Source organism: Labrus bergylta, chromosome 19 (genome assembly GCF_963930695.1).
Source record: "Labrus bergylta chromosome 19, fLabBer1.1, whole genome shotgun sequence".
Classification (NCBI taxonomy): Eukaryota; Metazoa; Chordata; class Actinopteri; order Labriformes; family Labridae; genus Labrus; species Labrus bergylta.
In genome coordinates, this window is record NC_089213.1 from 17072111 (window position 1) to 17096593 (window position 24483).

Consider the following 24483-nt stretch of genomic DNA (forward strand, 5'->3'; position numbering starts at 1 on the left):
TTTAAATGGCTTTGTTATTGCTTCTATATCCTCAGAACACAGTTAGGACATGACTGCCTGTGTTGGTGTGCAACTATAAAACATAAACCCAAACACAGCAGCAACTCTAAGACCAGAAAAAGGACAAGTGCAACCAAACTTGATTATTTTTATTTTATTCAGAGGCATTTGACAAGTGGAGCTGTGTGTGAAGGGGAGGTGATGGGGCACAAGCATGGTTGCAGAGAGGGGGAGGAGGGAATATCATGCTGAAGTCAGATAACTTTTCCAAAAAAAAACTCAGAGACCCAGTCCCTCAAATCTGTCTCATACCAGGAGGATGTTTCACGTTACACAGCCAAGAAATGCTAACAGAAGAAACGAGCTACTAAATCAGCGAGTGAGTGTAGCATCAGTGAAAGAGAGAGAAAGGGAAAAAAAAGACAGGACTTAATACCTATTTTGAAGTCTTACAAATCAGAAACAAAAAAAAAAGCCAGGCCCTGTTTTAAGAAAAAGTATTTTTCTCATTTAACTACTGAATGCAAAAATCAAACATGTGATTTGACCTTTTTTTTCCACACAAAAAAAAAAAAAAAAACCAAGCAAAAGTTCAAATACATGTAAGCCACACCACCAAAAAATTAGAAAGCAGAAAAAGAGAAAAATCGTTTGAGGATTTCAATTAAGCCAAAAGGAGTATATATAAACACTGGCAAAAATTACATTTTTGATCAATTTTTCTCTCAAGTCTAAATAGTACATAATTTTAGTGTCATTTTTTTTTTTTATTCATTTCTGGGGAAGCATGGGGAGTCATAAAGGAGGGGCGGGGGGCTAAATTCTAACAAATAGAAGAATGCCTCTACTTCAAATACATTTCTAAAGAGGTAGATCAAAACAAACTGCAGAGGAGGAGAGAAGGGCAGGTGGAGGGATGGCGGGAGGGAGGGAGGGAGGGGGGGGGGGATTGGCAGGAAGGAGGCAGGGGAGCAGGAGGTGTTGGGGAGAATTTAAGTATCACTTGTGCCCCTCAGTTAAGCGCGGTCTTCGGATGGCGCGCCCATGTAGAAAGAAGTGTTCAGGGAGGACTGAGGTATCAGTGCGCGCTGGCGCTCAGTGGGGGCAGGGTGGGGTGCCTAGTGCCACAACAACCCCTCACCCCCTCAGCTGAGGTAGACGGCGTTCTACTGTGGAAGCATGGATACACTCAAGCACTTTTACCACAATCAACATATTTACATTCGGCATGAAGAGACAATGAAATAAATTGTATATTTGTAAGTTTTGGATTCTTTTCCTCCTTTCTTAGCCCTGGAGAGAGGTTCATTCAGGGTTTTAGGGGGCCTTTTCTGGCTCGTTATCCCCGTTTGAAATTAAAATTGCATTTGTGGGTTTCAGAGAATGTTTAAATCATTTGTTTCTTCTATAGCGCAAAAAAAAACAAAAAAACCTTGCGTCTATCAGTGTGCCTCCCCCTACCCTCACCATGCAGTGAAAGACGTTTACATTGACTCTGACGGCCACTTCAAGCTGACGTAGCTTGCTCAATGAAAATAAACCTAGTCAGGCCTGGACCTTGATAGAAACCATCGTGAAGAAGGTAACAGATGATCTGGGAACAAATAGACAAAAAACAGATGCTCTGCAGGACTGTTACAGTCCCCACTGCCCTGACCACAGCCCTCGCAGGAAGTCATTAAGTATTTATTTCTGACAAATTAAAGTACCATTACCTAGAACAATGTCAATCCCAAAACTAAATGGCATTGCTGCAATTATGTACGGTTGGCAATATTTGCATGTCTTGGTTGCTTTGTAGTTTTTTTTTTTTATATTCAGAAGATGGTGGACCTCAGGGGAAAAACTGAGGCGATTTTCTCTAGATACTCCTGTCAGCCGCCAGCTGAGGGGGCGCCAACTCGTGCTTTCGGAGGCTGCTATGTACAAATAGACTCTATGTACAGGGTCATCTCAAGTCACACATACACATCAACATCGCCGCCTAAAGCACCAGAGTTGAAGGCAAGGTCAGTTGGCAGCTGACCAAATTTTAAATTTTCTTAAAAAAATAAAAATGTTCAAAGACTATCAGCTTTATAAAGTATACAAAATACCACAAAAGCAAAATAAAAAAAGAAAGGAACATTTTTTTCATATATATATATAATCATTTTCTTTTCTCTTCTGAGGTACTAGATCCTGAGGTAGTTAAGTAAAATGCATATTAAATTGGTTTTCCTGGGCAGCAGCAGTTCGGCACCATTTCCCCAAGTGTCAGTCATAGCGCTGCCCTCACCTCTAAATATATATTCATCTATGTATATAGGTCTATCTATAAAATGCATCCAAATTTATAAAATGCCATTATCATTACAAGGGCAGGACGCCCAATATAATCCACCCTTTCAGGTGTCCTGTCCTGAAACAAGAATCTTTCCCCTAAACATGGCCCACCCAATCTGAGCCAACCCGCCCCACAAAATAAACCTCTCTGTTGGTCCAACTAGGACCTTGATAGCAATGCCTTTCCTTTCCACAGAAAAAAACAACTCATGAGAAAGCTTCATCAACCAATTAAACACTAAAAAAAGAGTTTCAACTAAATCTGAAGTCAACCAAAACATCTTGTCAGGTTTGAAGTACCACACCGGGGAGGTGATAGGAGGGGGGGGGGGGGGGGGGGGATCCTTATTTCTTCTGTTTGTAGTGTCAAAAGAGGACAAAAATTAATTGAACACACCCGTGGTGGAGGGGAGAGGAGAGCGGTCGAGGGGTGTGTATGTGTGAGGGCGGGTGACGTTGTTGGGAGCCCTCAGAAGTACATTCTCACAGAGATGCAGAGAGGTGAGGTGGGGCGGAGGGCTTAGAGGCCTAGGGTCTCTTATCAGCCCCACTTGAAAGTTCTTCATATACGACAAAGAGGGGCGGGTGTTTGGTTGGGTTTCCGATAACCTTTGACCCCTGAGATGAGCGCTACACAACCCCTTGTCGTCTTCTCGTTCTCCCCCCTTGGACTCCGCTGCATCTGTCCAATCTGTCGAGGCTTCTGGCAGATTCGGTCACCGTTCCTCCAGGTCCGCTGGATCCTTACTTCCTGCGGGGGATTGGAGTTTGGGCTCCAGATGAAGGCTTGGGCTGCTGCTGCCTTCTCACCTGAGCCAGGATCTCCTGAATCTTCCTCTGGGCCAACTGGAAGACAGGACAAACACAAATTCGTCAGATTAAGGAGTCATTTACCCAGTAAGAGCTGGTTGTAGATTTCACTTAAATACATGGCTGCAATACACATTTGTGATTGGTCAATTACAACACTTAAGGTATGCTATATATACACACCTCACAAAAAAAATTAAGGGACACCTAATCTTCATGGTAAAAGAAAGTCAATTAAACATCAGGGATATCAGTATGTCCTTTAAGGAAGCACAGGGGATTGTGAATCAATCTTATTTGTGTTGGTACAAAGGACAGTGACAACAGGTGCAATGGTTCGGCAAATGCAAGACTACCCCCTAACAAACGATGGTCTTGCAGGTCTTGCATGTGGTGGCCATGTTACTTTCCTCATCCTTCCGACACAATTATTCTCCAGTTTTGTGTTCCGATAGTGTCCTTGTCCCTACTGGTAGCTTGAGGCAGAACATGCCACCCATTCAGACGACACAGGAAGTTTCCAGCTCCTCCAGAATGGCAAATCTACACATGCGGTGGCAAGGCCGTGTCGCCCCGCATACTCAAGAGAATACCAGGAGACCGGGCAGATACACAAGGAGAGCTGGACAGTGTCGTAGGTTGGCATCAACTCAGCAGGAGGTGGGTATCTACTCCTTTAGCGGTGTTCCTCCTCACACAGAGCTTCAGAAAATGTCAGTGTGCCCACACCCTCTTAGTGGGACCTGTGCTCCTGCTGCTCGAGTAGCATTCACCAGAGAACTCCAGAATTGTCAGGTCTGACATTGTCACCCCGTTCTCTTCACAGGTGAGCGCAGGTTCACACTGAGCAGACGCGAGAGAAGGAAAAGAGTCTGGAGAAGATGCTATGCTGCCTTGGAAGGTATATCCTTGAAGGGTCGCACAAAACTTCTTCCCTGACTGCTGTTGGGTACTGAAATCCTTAGATTGATTGCCTGATCATACATTCCTCCCGCTGCAGGACAATGCCCAGCCTCATGTGGCAAGAGAGCGTGTAGGCAGTTCCTGGATGACGAAGACATTGACGCCATTGACTGGCCCTCACCTTCCCAGGATCTAAATCAAATTGAACACCTATGGGATGCCATGTATCGGTGAATCCGACATCGCCAAGTACTGCAAAACTTTCCAGAAGCTAACAGATGCCCTGTAGCAGGTCTGGGAGGAGATCCCCACCCCCCAGGACACCATCCGCCGACTCATCAGGAGCATGCCCAGACATTGTTGGGAGTGCAAACAGGCACACAGGGGCCATAAACACCACAGAGTCACATAATGAGTTGATGTGATAGAATTCATCCAAGTTGAATCAGCCTGTGAGTTGGATCCAGTCCTCAGTGGGTTGATGATTTTGGTTTCCTTTGAATGTCATCAGTAGAGTTTATCAACTTGAAACATTTGTTCATCAAGATCTGATGTGCGGTTGAAGTGTTCTTTTAATTTTTTTTTGAGCAGTGTAGAACATAGCTAGCTAGGGACATGGCTCTAATCACAGATTTAGAAGGAACTGTATTCAATCCACAGAAAGAAGAAGGAGGAGTTGAAGCCAACAGAGAGAAGGCAAGAGAAGTGAAGTGAACAAACATTTTGCATTGTGCTGGTGTCTTAAGGGTTAAATAGAAATCAGTCCTGGGTCAATCCAAGAACTTTACAAGCCCCCTTTTTTTTTTTCAAACCCACCTGGCATGCAAAGAAGTGTCCGCTGATCTTTACTATAACTTGGTCGTTCTCATCGGGCGTCTGGTCTCTGGGCACCACCACTTCTGCACAAGTCAGGTTCTGAAGCTCATTTACCTGCAGAAACAAAAGATCATTTAAACCTGTGGGTTTTTTTTTTTTTTCTTTGAAAAAAAACTTGTTGTTTTGCCCAAGTCAAGCATTGCAAAAATTCTGGCTTGGGTCAACTTGTGCAGTGATTAATTAATCCATGTCCTCGTTTACCGTTTTTCCTCCTTTCCCGATGACTCGTCCAGCAGCGAAGGAGGGAACCTTGATGTGCGCCTCCAGCTTCACCTCCTCCTTGGGTCCAAAGAAATTCTCCTCTTTCAGCTTGCCAAAGAGGCGACACTGAGCCTGTAGCCGGACAAGTACAGATTACTCATGATGCAGAGAAGAAATGAGACAGATTTTCCAGAGAAGAAGCAAACACATTACTGGAGCGGCTCTAAAAGAGTCACACACCCTTATAAAAACCATAAATAAAAAAGGAAAATCAGACCGCAAAGGGAATACAAGAGCTACAATCATATTTTACTATGTGGCTCTTTTTTATTTCTACCAGTAGAGTCTTTATATGGCTGTGATGAGGTACAACACCTTAAACTGAGCCTCTGGTGGACCCACGATGATAACCATCCTCTGTTTGGGATCCAGTCCTTCTGCAGGGGCAATCTGAAGGAAGGCAGACATCAAGCATTAAAAACAAACCGCTCAGTCAAACTTAAAGCAGGTGGACAGCTGGGAAAATGTTATCGTTGAGATGCAGAACTTCGCCTCCTGTCCATCACTCACTTTGATTGAGGCTCCGGCAAAGTGTGATAGCTGTTTGATGTGTTGACCCTGTTTTCCGATGATGGCTCCTACCGCGAGGGCCGGGATGAAAAGGTGAACCGTCTCCGACTCCGGTTGTCCCTGCTGAGCAAAAAAAATAAATCAATAAATGTTAGAACTATTGTGACCAGGCTCCAATTCACACCACCACTGGGGAAAATGCAGACGGTGGTTCTAGCTAAAGTTGTTCTAATCTCTCAGCTACGTTAGAGCTCATGCCCCTCACTTCAAAATCAGCTGGTTAGAAGACACACCTGCTCAGCAGAAACACAAACACTTGTTTTTAAGAGAGTGTGATTGACTTGAGCTCAGTCAGGGAAGGCTGTCGCATAGTTAAAGAGGACCAACAAGTAGCACTGTTGATTTTGGATGGAGCCCAATAATCCAATCAATGAGTCACCTGAGGGCACACTAACATCTTGCTTTGGCAGCCTCTGAATCTCAAGACAGCCTTTCAGCACTGAGGATGTATTACTCGCCGTTAGAGAAACATTTACCTCGGACAAAAAATACTAACGCGACATGTTTGACACAAGCGTCACTGAAATATCTAGTGAAGCTGATGTATGCTGAGGGTCTTTTTGTCTTCCCATGCACCAGATTCAGAACCGCACACAGATTAGGGCCTCCAAAAAAGGTCACAGACTGAGGGGCAGCTGGAGAACAACTTTTATGTAGCAGACCCTGCCCCCTAATCCCGCAGCGAGCAGCCACAAGCCGTGCAAAGCACTTCGGGACGGGTGACTTACAGCGAGGGGCTGGCTGCTCGCCGACAGCATAGAAGCCCAAAATGGCCCCTCGCCCCCATAAGGACTGCACTAAAGGAAAAAGGAAACGTCAAACTGAGATGCTAAAGATCGGCTTTTCTTTTGTAGCCTGACCCAGGAGTTGCAGAACGAAGGTTAAATACAAAAAATACATCCGGTTCTGGGTTTTTATTGGTAATCTCTGGGGTGCACCACTGAGCTGTAAATGATAATGAGGCCGCCACTTACTCCAAATGACGGGCATCCACCGTGGGCTCCAGGAGGTGGGACGCTGGGCATTGATGGACCCATGCCTGGTCCTCCACCAGGAAACAAACCTAGAGCGTTCAGATTCAAGCCGGGGATCAGGTTGGACTGGAGCTGCACGGAAAGGAGAACATTTCTATTAACACAATACACAAGGCCTCTTGAATCGAAAGCCAGCCTGTTGTGATTCTTCTGTGCCCTACAAGACACGGCCTACATCTGCAATAGGATAAATATTATTGAGACTATGAACATGCAATGTTTCTCACACAGACTTCATCCAGATTGCAAACCAAAGGCATATATTTGGCGACCAATTTGAGCATCTAATTTTTCAATATTTATTTTGCAAGCTGCAACAAGCAACAATTCAAGACATTTATAGTTGATGTAAAATGTAATTGGTTTCTTTCATTGTACTTGAAATTGAATTATTCTGCAAATATAGCAGCTACCTGTAGCCAAGTATTCTTTGTAACCTGCAAACCCCCATCAACATATCTGAAACACACTTGAGGTTAAAGTAGAAAGGCCCTGCAGTACATACTACTACAAGATGTGGACTCGCTCTCTATCACCTTTATATTTAAAACAAAACAAGTCTCGGGGCACCGGTTGACCTAGCGGTTAAGTCCCGCCCCATGTAGGCTATAGTCCTCCCAGTGGGCAGGCCAGGTTCAAGTCTGATCTGTGGCCCCCTACCCACATTCCCCACTGTCTCATCCAGATATCCTACTCTCTCTACTGTCCTGTCAAACTGAATTCTCACAAGTCTGGACTTGTAGTTAGACTTCTTTAATAAATCAAGCAGAAATCAGGCAGAAATCAGCCTTATTTAATCAAGCATGCTTTTAAAATCTTAGGCAGTCCAAATTGTTTAAAACGTGAGCATCTCTTACCAGGTTAAACACACTCTGTATAATATGTGTTTATAACATGTATAACAAAGAATTCTTATCCTTTCTATTTTAAGATGCTACTGAGACGTATTCCAACATTTACTCAAGTAACACAGAAGTTTTGATCATTCTGCAACGGGTCAACTTTCCACAAAGAAAATGAATCTTTCTTCAAACTAAAGGCGCAAACAATAGGGAAAACAAGTTTTCTCAATTTCTATGCGTGTATATCAATTCAGGATAGGAAAGTGCTGATATGACAGATGAGGTCGCAGATTCCTGTTTTTGCATATCAACATTATCTGATTCATGTTTTAATCTACACTGATGTTATTTAGACAGTTTGCTTAACAGAATATTACCAACTTTTTAGTTAGTCAATTAATGAAAAGTAGGGCTGTAACAGATCACGTCTCACGGTTTGGATCAGATTACAGATTTTATCAATTCTCAGATTGTCAAACAGTCAACCATGAAAACTGTGCATTTTCAAGCACAACAAACCACAGTGGCAATCAACTTCCTTCACTATAAAAAATCCAATGATTCCAACAAGCAGTCGGGTAAACCTGAACGCCCTCTTTCTATAGACAATAATTCATTAGTGTTACATTATGGAATGTGTGGCTACGACTAAATTGACAGCTACAGACTACAGCAGGCTGAGAGATACTGATTTCTGTGACACACAACCAGCAGATACTTGCATGATAAACACAGACAGGCATGTCACGGCACAGCACCAAAAAACATCAACACATTTCTTTTGTGTGAGACAGTTTGTGAAAAACTTGCATAACCATATTTAAAAAACTGGACCGTCTTCATATTTGTACTGAGAATCTACATGGTGCCTGTAAGCACTATTCAAACACTACTTCCTCTTCACTGATACTGCACGGGGATGCATTTGCAATACATTTAAGAGAAGATCTGAACTGTGTGGGGTGATCCCTAGCACAACACCATCATGCAACAGAATGATTTTCTTTGTTTGAGCAAAGGCCGAGTGTCCTTACGTTCATAGCAGCCATGTCACTATCATACGATTCCCTGATCTTCTTCATCACCTCCTCCTCGGCTCTTGAGCACGCCTCGATGGAGCCCTTCAATGTGATGGTCCGCTCAGGGTTGTACAGAGTCAAGTCCTGCAGACTAGACAAAAAAGAAAAACACAAGAACAGTTGTCAGATCATAAATTCTGATACCAGAGTAAATACTACAACATTAAATATTCATTGTGTAGCAGGCGTCACTTTTACAAATATGCTGCAGGAGCTACAAACAGTCAATATAAACGAGCCTTCAGTGAACGTAAAACAGTCTTACGGTGAAATTGTGATCTTGCATCCCGTATCCAGCTCGATTTTCTTCAGGTTGCGTCCTTCCTTCCCAATTAATCTTCCGACGAAGTTGTTGTGTGCAAGTATCTTCAGTGGGATCTCCTCAGTACTGAGCCAAACAGAACTGAGGGTTAGCTACATTTTCCTTCATTCAGACAAGACCTCCCCTTCCAATGTTTAGCGTCTTATGTTTCCACAGGCCTGACAACAGAGTCATTGGCTTTAATCTTACACAATAATCTTCACCCATGTATTGGGCCACAAACTCACAACTTTGTGTCGACGGCCTCCTTCTGCATGATCTCCATGATGGTCGTACAAGCGCTCGAACAGCCTTCAGGGGTCGAGTGAATCGTGATGGGCTTCTCTGCTGCGCCAGCGTTCTCTTTCCTATGGATGTCGATCCTGGAGAAAAAGTTTAAAGCAGATTATGGCACCTTTCAACTACAATACAATTCAAAGTGCTTTTATAAAATGATTGCAAAAGTTATGTATATATGTAATGTATCTTTGCCCCAAATCTTCTGTTGAGAGCCCCGTTTTAAAAGAACGGACAGTTTGAGCAGACGTCTGTTTTTTTTTGAGGGTTTAGTCCAGGTAAGTGGTGCAGATATACTGACCGGTTTTTATATTTCTTCATTTTTGACTCTAAAGACAAGTCGTTGATCTGGACCGGTGTGTAGTTCCCAACAACAACAACAACAACAAAAAAGCAGGAAGTGGGGTTGGGTCAGGGTTTTAGTAGGAGACACAGTACACTGAACAAGAGTAACTCACAACACAGCGTCCCTATATACAGTAGGATGGGGCCGATTTTCTAATTTTGGCGTCCAAAATCTGGACTTCTGTGATGTCGAAGTTGGTTAAAGTCTTCTTTATGAAGACACGCAGAAACAAAGTGCTAATCCAAGCTGAATCACAATTAACACAACATCGTTTGCTGTGCCATTAGCTGTCGGCTAACTGTAAACATGGACAGCTAACATTGCTATAAAGAGTTTTAGGGCCAATGAGATGTTGCCAACTTGAAAGTCATTTCAATAAATTTACAAAAGAGGGGCTCAATATACATCTACACATAGTCCATTAACAAGTGCGCTGGACTGTTTTTTTTCCTCCAAGCCTGGCCTACTAACTGCAGAGATTCAGTTAAAATACACTGGACACAAGGAAGATAATTTACTATGGCACAAATTCCTCCAAGGTGTTATGGTGACAGGATCAAACTGTATCATGCTCATTGGTTTTAAGTGGATACAGACCATATATATAAGATCTGAGCTCTTGTTGAATTTGATGAATTCTGTCTGAAGACAACAAATACACTCGAGTGAATAACAGTTACTGATCACTGACATAAGAGCTTTCGAAGTTTAATTTTTATATACAAGACATCATCATTGTGTTCGACAACTGTCAGACAGTGACTGGTTAGCACTTATTTCTAAATGATTATTATCATACACAAATACAATAAAATCTCAGGATGTCATACCAGATTTTTTTTTATAGCAGTGTTATGCTTTTCAATTTCAACAAGCAAAGCAACTTTTATGCTGCCATTTGCTTACCAAAGACTTTCCTTCATTAGTAGGAGGTAAGAAATAAGACGGACTTACACTAGGTAAAGTTGCCCCATACTGTGCCGAAGCACAATGGTCCCCCCTCCCCAGTCTCCCGCTGGCCTGCACTGATGTAGCCTGAGTACTGTTACCTCTTGAGCATAATTCATCACCATGCGTGTCATGCTGCTGGAGCGCACCGTACGGCGCTCTGGGACAATTTTTTCTCCAAGTGAGGAAATAGAATATTTGCAGTTTACATAATCCAGTAAAAATTCATGTCCACTTTTTTGAGTGCTTCAAGATCCGACCATCAATAAAGTGCATGTTATGCAAGAGAGACCATGAAAACAAACTCAATGCTCAGTTACAATTTTGACAGTTGGCTAGACTGATTCATGACGTCCACTGTTGCACTGAGCAACATGAAAGAAAGCACTCCACCGTAACACTCTCAGCAGCAGTCAAATAGCAGACATAGACTTTATGATAGCGACACAGTGACTTTTCTCTAGTCTAATGGAGAACTCGACTGCAACATTGTTGAATTTATGGGTTAATTTGAGTCATTTTTGTCATATGGAACTCTTACACTCCTGGATTATGCAAGGTGTTGATAGATTAAACATCATCCCTACATGGCTTTCCTGTACTTGTGCATGAGTAACCAAACCGTGCTGAGGCACACCATTTCCATCCGTGCGTGGGCCAAAGACGTGTACTGCGCTTGAGCAGGGTATTGAGCACTCACTAGTTAAACAAACTGGCCTTTGGGGGTTTAACATGCTTGGGCACAGTGAGGATTTCCTAGTGTTAGTGTGCACTAAATAAACAGTACAGAAAAATTCAAGGACATAGCACACTGGCAATGTTCAACATAAATCCTGACCTCTGCTTACGTACTTTGAGTGGGTCTGTTTGGTGATGTTGCGGATTGTGGCGCCCTCCTTGCCGATGATTGCCCCCACAAACTGCGTGGGAACAAGCATGCGCAGCGGGATGTCTGACTGCACTTTGGGCCGGGCTCCCAGACCTGGAGAACCAGAACGAGGGGGTCCACGAGCGTTAAAGCCTCTCCTGCCTCCTGCTGAAGGACCTTCTTGGACAGCGGTCTCATCTGGGATATAAGATACTTTCAAGGCATAGTTCTCCATCATAGATCCATTAAGCTTCTCCATCGACCTAGAGAGTAAAGAGGACATATTTTTTAAACTCCTGATCACTCCCCAAGGGGTATGATTAAATGTAGAATGGCTTTAAGGAAAAGGATTTCAGCTTCATGTCCAATCTCCTTATAAGTGGGAGTATCCAATGTGAATGAACATTTAAACAAATTAAAAAGGGAATGGTTCAAGTTTACACAGGTTATGCCCATCACGATGGCCAAAAGAGCGCTTATGCACTCAGCAGCAGAAAGGCATCATCCAATGATCACTTCTCATGGGCTAGAAAAAATTCACTCCAACCTCAAGGGGCATTCAGACTTGAAACACGTATGCCATGTCAGCTTTGAGGATTTAGATTTGCACTGAAACTATCAAATATGCCTGGGGACTACTACAAACACTCGTGCAGAGAGCAACTTTGTAGTAAGATTCATCTACACCAGGGGGCACCAGATGGCTAATTTAACCCCCTCCCTGTCCAATAAAAAAAAAAAAAAGAAAAGGCACACACCCACAGTTCCCCCCTCCTCCCCATCATCATTGCATGTCAAAACAAACTGGACTGGTTTTTGGATGGAGGAAATCAGGTGCAGTTTAAGAACACTGGACAGAGGAAGGTGGTGCCAATTCCAGCAGAAGATGCTGGTTAAAAAAAAAAAACTTCTGCAGATCCATGTCCAAGACAGCCAGAGAGATGAGCACGAGTTTATGGCGTGAATTCACTGCATATGTGTGTGTGTGTGTGTGTGTGTGTGTGTGTGTGTGTGTGTGTGTGTGTGTACTCACAGCCTGGCCTGGTCCTTGGCTGCATATCGAACATTGACTACTGCAGTCTCTGTGTCAGTGTTTACTGCGGGAGATCACACAGCAAAGTCAATTTACACACAATCAGTGAGGGACACATTTTACGACCATGGACTACTTTTGTATGGCTAAACAATTGAAATGATCTGCATTATTCATTTTCTTTAAATAATCTAAATTAAACAATTTAAATAAATAAAAATAATAATAAAAAAAAAAAAAAAAAAAAAAAAAAAAGTATAACAGCAAGGTGGTGGAATTCTATTAAAAGCAAAATTGTGACACTCGAGAAGGTTTATTTACCTTGTTCACAGCTCTCTACTGTCCCATACTGAGCAAGCATACCATCCAAAACCTTTGAGACAAGAGAAAGAAAAGCCATGATTATGGGACACTTTGACTAGAACCTGTTAAGAGCTCATCTGTGGGAACTAGCTCCTGCGCCCTGCCAGGACACAGTCCATTAATTCTGAACCCCAGAGTTCAGTTTTGAGATACATTTGCTGCCTTCTTGTAAAACACTTTCTACCTCAAATTATGACTTTGTGCTATGGGAACCTACAGGGAGTTCTGAGGGCCGAGACAGTTATTTAAAAGTCTATTTTTAAAAGCGTTTGTGTATTCCTGGTAAGAACATACTTCCAAAATATAAAATGTGTTTAAGAAAACAACCCCTCAGTCTTTGCTTTGTATTGTTGTAGTGATTTGAAACACAGTGCAAAAGATTGTTAAATTAAATAACTCAAATGTGCAGCATGTTGAATTATATAGCCTATTAAATGGCGAGGACCAAAGAAGTGGGATTTAATGGAAAATGAATGCAAAAATTCCCAAAATGCTGGACAATTGCCCAAATCTGGAGACAGTTTTTCACATGATTTCAATTTATAGATGTGATCAAATGTAGGCGAGAGGGGGAGCGAGGGTTCTAAGCTAAGCTAAGACATCCGACCATGCTCAGTCCCAACGCAAGGCCACACCCCCAAGAGCTCAAGCCCACTTTCTGGCCAACAAGACTGCGTCCCTGCCCCCCCCCCCCCCCCAACTCAACCAACCCACCAACCAAGCAACGTCCCGCCTCCCTGCCATCTCCTCTCCAATCATTGGCTGCTTCAGCACAGCTCTGACTTTCCTCAGGCCAAGAGTGGCCGGCTGCTTGCTGGATTTTCTGTCTGTCCGTCTACCAAGCCTGGCCAATGGGAATCCAGGCCATTCAGGAAAGGGTGGGGTACATTCCAGCAGGAAGCAGGGGCTGGGGGAGGGGTGCAAGCTCATGCTACACATTCTGTGAATCGGCGCACATGGAGGGGAAGGGGAAACCGTCCAGGCCCACCCACCCACTACGGCTTGTGAACACGGCACTACTCTCGCCACTATTCTCTCGCTGCAGGGCTTCACACACACACACACACACACACACACACACACTCTGACCCATTGTCTTATCTACCTGATAAGATACATACAAGGCCTTTGCATCAATAGAGCCTTTTTCTATTCTATTCCTCAATTCTTCCAAGCCCTCGCCCTCCTTAGGGGCAGAAACCTCCATGTCACCTTTTGAAAAGGCAAACAGCTTGCTCGCTACATACTACGATCATGGGTGGATGTGGAGCTGCAGTTGAGGGACATGCGTAGGCAAAGCGAGCCCACCATTACAGAACACTGAGCCCGTCTGAAGCCATTTGGTCACAACAAGTGAGTTTTTAGGCTGAAAGCGTTGTATTTAACTCAGAATTCGTGACAATACTGTACACAATAGTTTTTAACTCAGGAGGAAAATTCCCATTAGGCTTCAATGCTCATTAAGGGAAAGAAAATAAACAGTAACCCTACAAGCACATGCTACCAAGCTAAACCTCTGCAGAGGAGGGAAAAAAAAAAAAAAAAAAAAAAAAAAAAAAGGTCACGGAAAGCTGTGTTAGTGACACGTAAGATCTCACATGGAGGTTAACAATAGGATCTAAAGTTTGACACAAATCATTTCTGAAAAAAAATATTCTGTGAATTTTGTAAGCGCGCATATACATTCCCATGAAACTAGCAGATGAGAAAATCAGAGGAGAGTGTGAGGCTGAATACAAAAGAGTTTTGAATTAAACTCTTATCACACAGAAAAAAAAAAGACACGCAAAGCACACACACACACACACACACACACACACTACTGTTGCTCAACACTCATTTCTCCCTAATCAGGCAGTGGCCTTGAAATCTGACCATGTAACAGCTTCACAGTTCTTTAAAAATGTTCATTTTTTACATGACATTTTTTTTGCCCTTTAATCCTTCATGAAAAAACAACAACAAGTGGACAGAATGTGACCTTGAGCGTCAGTTTCACTGCTTCGACTTAAATCCCCAGTGGAAAACCTCGACCATCCAATGAACTCAAGTGAGTTGCATTTATCTAGCACAGACAGTGTACATGATCAATTCCAACGTGGCTTTCTGAAGAATTTGTCACAGAAAATGTGGAGGATTGTTTCTCCCCCCCCCAACAAAAACACAAAAAGGTTCTCTTCCATGATAAATCCAAAAAGTGAAATTATTCATGCAGTTTAAAATTAAACGTTTGAATAAAGTGTGTATGCATCGTTTGAGACTTATTAACAGGGAGTTTTTAATTTCAGTTATTTTTGCCATCATACACATACCATAAGCTGTCTTCCAAAAAAAAAAGATAGGTAAACTTTTATTGAAAGTGTCAGAATTTTAACTATTTCATCTTCAAATATTGAGCTATTTTGCATGGCAAGTGATTGATAACATAAAATTGCTTCAATTAGGACCGGGTAATTAATCCTTATTTTATTGTTTTCACAACATGAGCATTTGCAACAGACAAAATGGCAAAGTACATTTTATCGCAGGGGAAAAACTAACTTTTAATGAAGTCTAGTGTACATGTGTGAAGGCATGTGTACATTTGACTAGTTCATAGTGGTCTGTGTTTAGTGGCTATGCTTTCACACCATTTTGATGCAGTCAGATGACGCTAACGCTAACCATCAGCTACTCTCTGATTAACTCGTGCTAATTTAGTGGAGAAAGAAAAACTGTTTTTTTATTTTATATTTTGGCTTTAGAAGGAACAGTTTGCAAACTCAGGTGTTCTGTAAAACATGAACAGCAGACAGACTGAAAGTAAGACTGAGTTAAAGCTAATATTCACTCTATATGTTTCTGTGTTTATTGCATTCATATTGTTATCGCAATAACGCACAATATTATTTCACATTGCATATATTCCTTCATATTGTGCAGGCCTAGCTGCAATTTTATTTTGGAATACACACACACTGACACATGTGCACCACTGATCAGTAACAAAATAAATGTCATTTTTAGATATATTTTACAAAAGCAACAAAAAAACTACAGCAACACTGTACTACTAAATCTGCTAATTAAGAAAACTGAATGTGGCTTCATAAATTAGATTTGAAAGGCTGAGGAGCCACACTAAACCTCTGGTCTAATAAATGTTTTCACAATTCAGTAGCAAAACCCTTAACTGTGTTTTTTTATTTTTATTTAAATATGACTTTCTAGCAAGAAAACACACAGATCCCTACGAGCTGCATGAAGACCTAATAATACCATGTTGAAAGACACCCTGACCCTTTCCATGAATCAAATCATGTGTAGATTCAATTCAAATCATCATCAAGGTTTGTTTTGAATGCTTTAAAAACAAGACTTACTGTAGCCAACACAGGAAGCTACCCAAGTCTCCAAAGACCATGTGACTGCTTATCACCTTTCTTGTCTATCTCCCCAATTCCTCAGATGTCCACCTATCCTGGATCCGCTGTGCCACAACATTTTTAAATGAAACCCTACATTGTTCATTATCAAATTTCCAACTTGTTTTTGTAATCAGCTCGGGTCTACCAATCACAGTTCCACCCACTGGTGGGTGTGGTACACCTGCCTGCAGCCTTGTTCAAAATACATCCACAACTTTTGCTCAACTGAATCCCAAAAAGGAGGAAAGGTGACTCCAGTGGCCACTAAAGGAGAGCCCGATTGGGCTGCCCGATGGGTGCCCCACCCTGGAAGCAGTCAAAGGCCTGTCAGCACTCACCTCCCACTGCATGTGAGGCGGGATGTTCCTGATCTGCAGCTTACAGCTCCTGGAGGGAGAACAAGCGAGGAGGAGGAGGGTGGGGGATGGATAAAGGAGGAGGGAGACAAAAGGAATTGATGAAGGTAGATGGGAGAAAAAAAAAAAAGAGAAGAGGGGAGAAAGAGTTAGTAGCTGACAATACCAAAAGGCACAGTGATACAAATGACTGTAAAAGGTGTCTTTTTAAAGTGGAAAAAAAAAAAAAAATGCAGTCCATTCTTCTCTCCACTTTTTCAGTCAAACAAATCGGGGTGGGGAAGCCGCAGACATGACTTCTGCTTTAATTCCATTCCCAGCCCAGCAGGTGCACTGAGGCACTCTGGGTAATACGTTGGAGGAAGTGATGGCAGAAAAAGCAGGTGAAGGGGGCGATTTGGAATCACCCCTGGGTGGCCTAAATTGAGTTGAGGGTTCTTCAAATTAAAATTTAGCTAAAAACGCACCACGCCCTTTATCCCAAATGATGTCACACACACACACAGCGAGAATACGAAGATAAGCAAGAAACGGGACAGAGAAAGGAGCGCTAAGAGAGCCGAGTGGGGGAAAACGGACTGAAAAAGACAAGATATGCTGTATCAGAATGTTTTGTCTACATACTTTGAGTCAAGGATGAGCTGTGTAGCATTGCGTCATGAGGATTCAACCACTGCAAGGCTCAAGCCCTCTTTTTTAAAATCAATATAGAAACCTATCCAGGATCACCCAGCTGTTGTATCAAAAATGGGTGTTTTTTTGGGGGGGGGGGGGGGGGGGGGGCTGGCAGTGTCACATTTAAATAGGAAGAATTCAAAATTGAGTGTTTGTTTGCGGAGTGTGTGCGCACAGCAGAAGCAAGTGGAGACCAGCATTCACAATGGTGCTGCTGTGCTTCTACAAGCAGGACAAATGTCCCCAATTCACCCGTTTTAGAATGAAGGTTCCCCATTTACTCAAGTTTATGTACAGCGGGGATGTTATGAATGCGTACGAGTATACTGGCTGTGCTGTGGAGGTCATGCAGACAATGGAACTTGTGGATCAATGAGTCAGAGTTTCACAAGTGTCTGTCTGCATGTGGACGTTGTATTCAAATGTGAGAAGAGTGCAGGCCACTCCAAAGTCCCCCTGCACACTGACACGCACACAAACCTTAAGGAACAAAATGTACATATGGCTGAGAGAGAGCTCGAGCGTGAACACACACAATGTGGCATCACAAACTCTGACCCCCTCAACCCATTACCACACCAGCCTTACGCTCGCATGCACGTAGGCTACTTGATACTTATACAGCTGATTTAAGTTATACAGTTTGTGGACACAATATTCCGTCTTCTGTGTAAAAACTCGCACTGCTAACACTCCACACGTCTCTTGTTCTTTCCCTCAAGCTTCACTGAGCTGTTAAATGATGTCTAAAAATGCAGCTCATCTACTTGCTCCACTTGTAATGGTTGTTTTGTAATCTGCTGTGTAGAAGATAACACCTTCCAACGTGAAGCATTTATAAACTATTTATACCATGAACCCAAATTTATCAAAGAAAGACTGTAAGAAAGGTTATTTAAACAAGAATCTCACACACACACACACACACACACACACAAGCAGATCTCTATACGCAGGGAAACACACTGAACATGTGCAACAAGATTTGTTGCAGCAGTTGAGATTCCTCCATTTCACCGCTACAACCGTAATCAAGCTAACAGCAGCTCAACAACGTACTTCATTTGAGACATTAAGGAAGTCCTTCATTCCAAATGGGCAAATTGTACAGAAAATTCCCAAATAACTTTCAAGAGGAATTCCAGCCCTTTCTGGCCCACTATGCCATTCCCGACTGATTCCCCCCCCCCCCCCCACCACCGCCTCACATTCTGTATGCTCTGCATTGCGGTGGGAACGCCATGCGAAATGTGCAAATGCACCGAGCACTTCCAGTCGGATTAACCTATAGCTCCACACACAGAAGAAGTCAGCTTGGCTGTGGGGCGGGGTGGGGGTTGGGGGTGGTATACATTCCCCAGTCCCAGCCTTTGATTTAGGGAAGGGGGGGTGGCGACTAGTCCTGCTAGCCCTGGTTTCAGGCAAGGGTAACAAGGGCCCTCTCTGCCCTGTGGGGGTGGGGCCCTGTTGCTATGGACACGGACAAGACCACTGACAGGAACATGTAGAGCGGGGGTTAAAAGTGGGAGGGGGAGGAAAGGAGGGGAGGGCCAGAAGTGACTAGGGTTGGCTCGTCATGTGATGGCCAGGAGGAGGCCTGGCTCCTTATTTACTTTTAAGAATGGACCAAATATTCTACACGGTCACCCCCATCTCGCACCGCTCAGATGACACCAACGGGCCTCCATCAAGAGGGCACAAGCTAGTGTTTAGACACGTATGCAAGCACAGACATGTGACAAGAAGACTCACAAAATAAGCACAAGACTTCTACCTCTACACCAGCATCATTAGGGACAGCGTGGGACACTCGGGATCTGTGTGCATTGCCCCCCCCCCATCCACACTCATTGACTATTCAGCCTGCAGAGGTTCTCAATGACTCAACTCCACACAGTCTGGTTTCCGCTGCCCCTCTCACAGGCCTTAAATTCACCCAATAAGCTACGTTCAACACGTTTTGGTGGTTCATTTTGTATTCCCTTTAGAGAATCCAGGAAGTTGAACGCCACCAGTTTGAAATGACCCAACTTCTGCATCAAAAACACGCCTCTACCCCCCCACCACAAAGAAAAACTTTAAAATAATGTAGTTTAGAGTAAGATAGTAACACAATGACACAGATTTGACTCGAGTAGGAGGGAAAGCTAAGGAAGCTTTGCCTGCGGTCCGGATTAAACAAGGGGCCACATTCATAATTCTCCAGCACCCCATAGTATTTGACTAAATCTGTTTTTTTTTTTCTTCCAGGTGGGGGCCCACAGTGACCCCATGACCCCAGCATTCTTGAAATAAGAGCCAGGAGTTGGTTCTACAAAGCGCTTGGATACAATCTGTATATTATGGTCTCCATTTAAAGGTGTTCTGTGGTGCTTGCTTTATAAAAACAAACAAAAACGCTAAATTAGTGCAACTTCACCAAACTAACTGAAAATAGTATATATTCCATATGTTGTAAAAAAAAAAAAATGTGTGCAGTGCACGCATGTTCAGTGTCCATTTCCACATTGCTCTCTCATTGCTGACACACATACACATGCTTGAGGCCACCCCTCCTATAGCCATGCCTTTTTCTCTCTTTCCGTACATGTGACTGCATGAGTATATACATGTGGGGAAGGGCAGGCTTTGTTTATTTTATCCAACGAGGGGAACATAATCTGACCCAGGAAGTCAAGTCACAGTCTACACAAAAAAGGCACTTCTGAAACACTTGGAATTAAATTCTACATTCAAAGAAAAAAAAAAAAAACTGCTCAGTAAGGGTTCAGCTAGCAGTAATTCATTCATGGAGCCACGGTGAACTTCTGTTTAATTGGGTCAAATAAAAAACAGCAATTTTAATCAGTTCACTAAATTGTGGCAATTAAGTGTTTTTAAAATGTAAATGCACCTGTAAGATTCTGATATATACACTGCATTTCTTATTTTATAATTTACTTGCCTTCTCAGAATAAATATATAAAATTGCAGGACACTGTCAAGAACAAGCAAGCGTGATCTTCAAATGCCAGATTTTAATAGAAGCCGAGCTTTTAACATTTTCAGAAGTAATGCAAAGTGGAAAGTAAATGTCCAGAAGTTGGCTGAAAGATTTTATAACCATTAAAATAATATTATCACAACAGACAAAAGTGGTTAATTGAACTGAATTTTATTCTATTGTGCCATTTTTTTTTTGGAGTTACCACAGAACGCAGCAGATGTTTTGCAAATACACTGGGATCATTTTTGTAGGCTTTGGGCCACAAGCATCTCACATTTTGAAGGAATGTATATCAGGAAGTATTTTTGCCAACACAAAGCACAACACCCAGTGGAACGTCAGCCTGCACAGCTCTGTCTTCAAGAGCCCCAAAACTGCAGCCGGCTCACCTTGATCTCTGTCAGCTATAGCACTTCCCCTTCCTGGAGGGTTCAAAGGTTAAGCCAGAATGATTGGCCCAGCCCCCAGTTGATATTCGCAGTTGGAATGCAAAGAGGGGCACCAGTGTACGAGTGTGTAGCATATACCCAAGAATAATGTTCCCATTGACTAATACTATGTTCCATGGAGAACAGGGTGGGCACGTTTGACTTTTTTTTGAAGTGTGGCTGAAACTCGACTCTGTTGCTGCCATAGCCACACAGCGGGCTGCATTAAATCACACAGCAACGTCACCAGCTTTTCGTGATGAGGAAAATGTGGAGGAAGGCGTCAAGATTTGACGCAAAATTCCATACGTGTCTCCCCTGGTTTATTTTAGTCAACTTCAATTTAAACAAACAGCCTACACGCTTAAAACAGGAAGCTTACATGACCTTCAAGTGGAAAACACATCTCAATTAAAGATGGTTTAAAATAAAAAATAAAAAAACCCCAGCTTCACCCAAATTCAGATTCCAGTAGGCCTATCTTCAAATAATTTGAAGCTCACGTTTCACCTCGACGTTTAAAATAGGGTATTTTACTTTTTTTTTTTAAATCAGAAGATAATTTAATCTAACTATACACAAACCATTGCATATTACGTGTAATGCCTCGTAGAAACCATTACACCAATTACCAAGCGTGAGACATTTTAATTTAATTCACGAAAGGGATTATTTGTGAGCAAAATGCATCACCACCAAAAACGATCCCCGCCACAGAGCCATATCACGTTACGTAGACCTAAAAAATCATATTTAGGCGACACGTAACGTAAACCATGGAGTGATACAACACAGCCCGGTGTGTTTACCGGGGTGCTAACTTGGGAGCTCAGTTTTTCCGTGACTTGGGCCCCAAACCTCCCATTTCAGTCGCGTTTGGGAGTCCATCTCATGCAACAGCAGCAAAGTGTGCAGAAGAGGGCGGAAGCGCAGGACAAGCAGAGAGAATGACGGGCAGAGCCTTCTCAAATGGACGACTCCAAAAGGCCTCTACGCCTTCACACATTGAAGCCAGCACACCCAGGCTTGAAGTCGTCGCCCTAAGGTTTCGAGCTCGTTTAAGGTCAAAATACAAAAACGTATACAAGATATAGTAAGGGGTGGGCGACGTGATACAGGCATGTGCACGACGGTTTTAAGGAGCACCCCACAGTCATGGCGAGAGGAGGGAGTACATCATCATACGCCCCTTTCATTTGACCCCACAGCATTCAGGAAAAGAAACCCTCACCACATATCTCCAAAAAGAAAACACTCACATCCCTGTATTAACTGTGTTCAAATGCAACATGAAACATATTTCGGGCAAATACGAGTTGGTGTCAAAAATAAATAAAAAAAATAAAAAATAAAAAACCTGTAGAAAGAATTTTTTTTTTTTTAAAACCCAGCAAGATACAGTTCCCACGAGTTAAAGCAGGCACTATAAAATAAAACTCGACCTACCTTAGACGTTTAGGGACAGAGTAGTCCACTTCGATAAGTTTCCCATGAAGTTCAACTTTACCTAAAAAAAAAACAAAAAAAAACAGCTATTTATTTCATCACGCCATTAACCCCTACACATGCCTACTTTCTCGCCTTTATGGAGTGTATTTAGGCTTAGTGTTTACAGCTAATTTTATGCAGTGTGTTCAAATTTACATGGTTTCGTCCTGGATATTTTTATACGTAGTGTAATGTTGGCAACACGTATTTCTTAGAGTGTGCGAGCAACTCACAGCACGAGGACACAACTAGATAGGTTTGAGCCCAATACGTAAAAATTACAAGTTAAACTGCATGTGTAATTTATGAACATGCTTTACTATAATATAATAACAACCCACGATAAGTAGTGAATAATCCAGCAAGCAAATAGACGTATCGTGTGTCTCTGTTAGTTGGCCTACATTTGACCAACACAATTAAACCACCTGGTGTGTCAGCATGGGCGAAATGGCTTCACAATGTAGCGAGTTGTGACCACAGCAGAAGGCCTGTAGTTTGAAACCTGGACAAGAGTGTAAGTTCAAACTAAGGCTGGTAAAAGCAACTAACACACGACAGCATCTGCCCATGTTGTGCCAAAGTGGGCTGTGTGATAAAGCCCACAATATGGTTCACTTCACGGCGTTCACATCCCACTGCCTAGTCGCCCCACTGCCCTGCACGGCGCATAACCTGCTTTGGAAAAAGCCTTACAGTATTCTCATCGTCAGGGTTGTGTTTACTCTACCATTTTACCAAGAAACTACATTTATCAAGGAATTACATGAGCAGAATTCACTCAAACCCAGGGTATCTATTTGCCTGAGCCCACGGTGTCAAAAGGCCAAGTAGAGGTTGTGTGAGAGAAAGAATCGCTTGGATACACCCCCACCCTATAGGAACTACCGAAGTAAAGGCAATCTCCACACAATTTCAGCTGTGCGTCTTTTCAAATGCCACTTTTTTTTTTGTACCAACCTGATAGAATATCGATGGCCTTCATTGCAGCCTTCTCGTCCGGGCAATCCACAAACGCATAGCCAGTTTTGACAAGAAATGGACCACTGTGCGGAATCTTCCACTGCTCAAAGACAGTTTCGAAGTCCTCCTCGCTCGCCTCGGCGCTCACGTTGCCAATGTATAGCTTATTCATGTTGTGCGCCGAAAAGGGACAATCTTTACGCTGAGGGAGAGATAGTTAGTTGCACTCACGGACGTGCAGTGTTTGGAGTAGCCTAAATCGCCTTTACTACTACGGAGTGGCTGTGGCGTGCTTCCCGGTCGTTCAAGCCACAGATAGATTTAAACTGGCAGCCTCACAGTGCGTTCGCTCTCACTCGCCCCTCTGTCTCTATCGCGCAATAAATAAATGCTCAATTATTAATCTGGTGTCTCCAAACGATGGCGGGCTGGGTGAAAAGGAGGAGAAACTACTTTGTGTCTTCCTCCAAACCCCTTGGCAAAGAGACAGAGAATGTCACACACGGTAAGGCTGGCGCCCGCCTCTAAGTCTAGAGCCTAGAATAAGAAGAAGAAGAAGAAGGGGGGAGAAAAAAATCCTCCGCTATTCCGGCTTTTTTGAATGAGCCACGTGTTCAAACTACAAATCAGCCCACACGTGAGGAATCCCAATTGCTCAATTAAGTGTTTGGGATTGGGGAAAATTGCACGGGAATCTGGGGTGGGGACAGCAGAGGGGAGTGGAGAAAAAAGGGGAAGAGTGGATTGGTGTTGGGAAAAAACCTGGCGAGCTTTGTGCGTAAAGGGATTCCGTGAGAACCCAGTGTATCTTTACTAGAATCACATTCGTGTGCCTTTCTCTGTTAAGGCTCGATTCTCATTGGTCGGTTGAGGAATAGTAAAGCGGCAGTGCGCTCACGCACGCACATAACAGGGAGACGCTGATATTGCGTGGGCTTGTGCGCACGGCTGTGTTAAGTGCGCTGCACTGATGACACACAAGGAGGAAAAGGGGGTGGGGCCGGTCATAAATGATGTTGCACTACATTGTTAAATTGCATAAAGGATATTTTTAATTTGCAAAATGTTGACCGAGGAGGGCCGTGTGCCCGCTCAGTGGGCCCTCGCGCAATGTGAGAATGACACGTAGGCCTACTAGTATCCACATGACGGCATCCATCTTCTACAGCTAGAGTGGAACCATGCCCTCCCTGATCCACAACTCAAAGTCCAACAGCAGGCCCAACTTGCCCGTGGTCACTAAAGCGGCTGTGAGGGTGTGTTTGGGCGAGACTGGTGCCGCCATGCCACTTGATTGATCCAACTTTGAGGCCAAAAGCGTCGA

At 43.2% G+C, this 24483-nt stretch overlaps 1 protein-coding gene across 5 annotated transcripts; it reads right to left on the minus strand.

Annotated features, from left to right (window-relative positions):
* Nucleotides 1–134: 134 nt before the first annotated feature.
* igf2bp3 (insulin-like growth factor 2 mRNA binding protein 3) lies at nt 135–23918 on the minus strand. Of its 5 annotated transcripts, none has more exons than XM_029280093.2 (16): nt 23157–23918; nt 22155–22215; nt 16602–16650; nt 12815–12866; nt 12494–12557; nt 11445–11723; nt 9250–9384; nt 8966–9088; nt 8656–8791; nt 6720–6851; nt 6474–6542; nt 5686–5805; nt 5491–5565; nt 5116–5247; nt 4855–4968; nt 135–3171 (listed from the first exon to the last, which is right to left on the minus strand). In XM_029280093.2, exons 1-16 carry the CDS (start codon nt 23329–23331, stop codon nt 3070–3072), a joined length of 1818 nt encoding a protein of 605 aa, XP_029135926.1. In that variant the 5' UTR covers nt 23332–23918; the 3' UTR covers nt 135–3069. The 5 variants fall into 5 exon arrangements, with proteins under 5 accessions (XP_029135926.1, XP_020503724.1, XP_020503726.1 ...); XM_020648068.3 differs by having other exon boundaries at nt 5686–5808; XM_020648070.3 differs by lacking the exon at nt 6474–6542 and having other exon boundaries at nt 23157–23917.
* Between the last annotated feature and the right edge of the window lie 565 nt (nt 23919–24483).

Bases quoted from the DNA above. Each gene is read 5' to 3' on its own strand.
- igf2bp3 (XM_020648068.3), bottom strand. From the start codon at position 23,331: ATGAATAAGCTATACATTGGCAACGTGAGCGCCGAGGCGAGCGAGGAG. The intron at 9,089-9,249 runs GTGAGTTTGTGG...TGTTTGGCTCAG, and splicing joins GAGGCCGTCGACACAAAGTT to TACTGAGGAGATCCCACTGA. The intron at 4,969-5,115 runs GTAAACGAGGAC...TTGTTTCTGCAG, and splicing joins TCGGGAAAGGAGGAAAAACG to GTAAATGAGCTTCAGAACCT.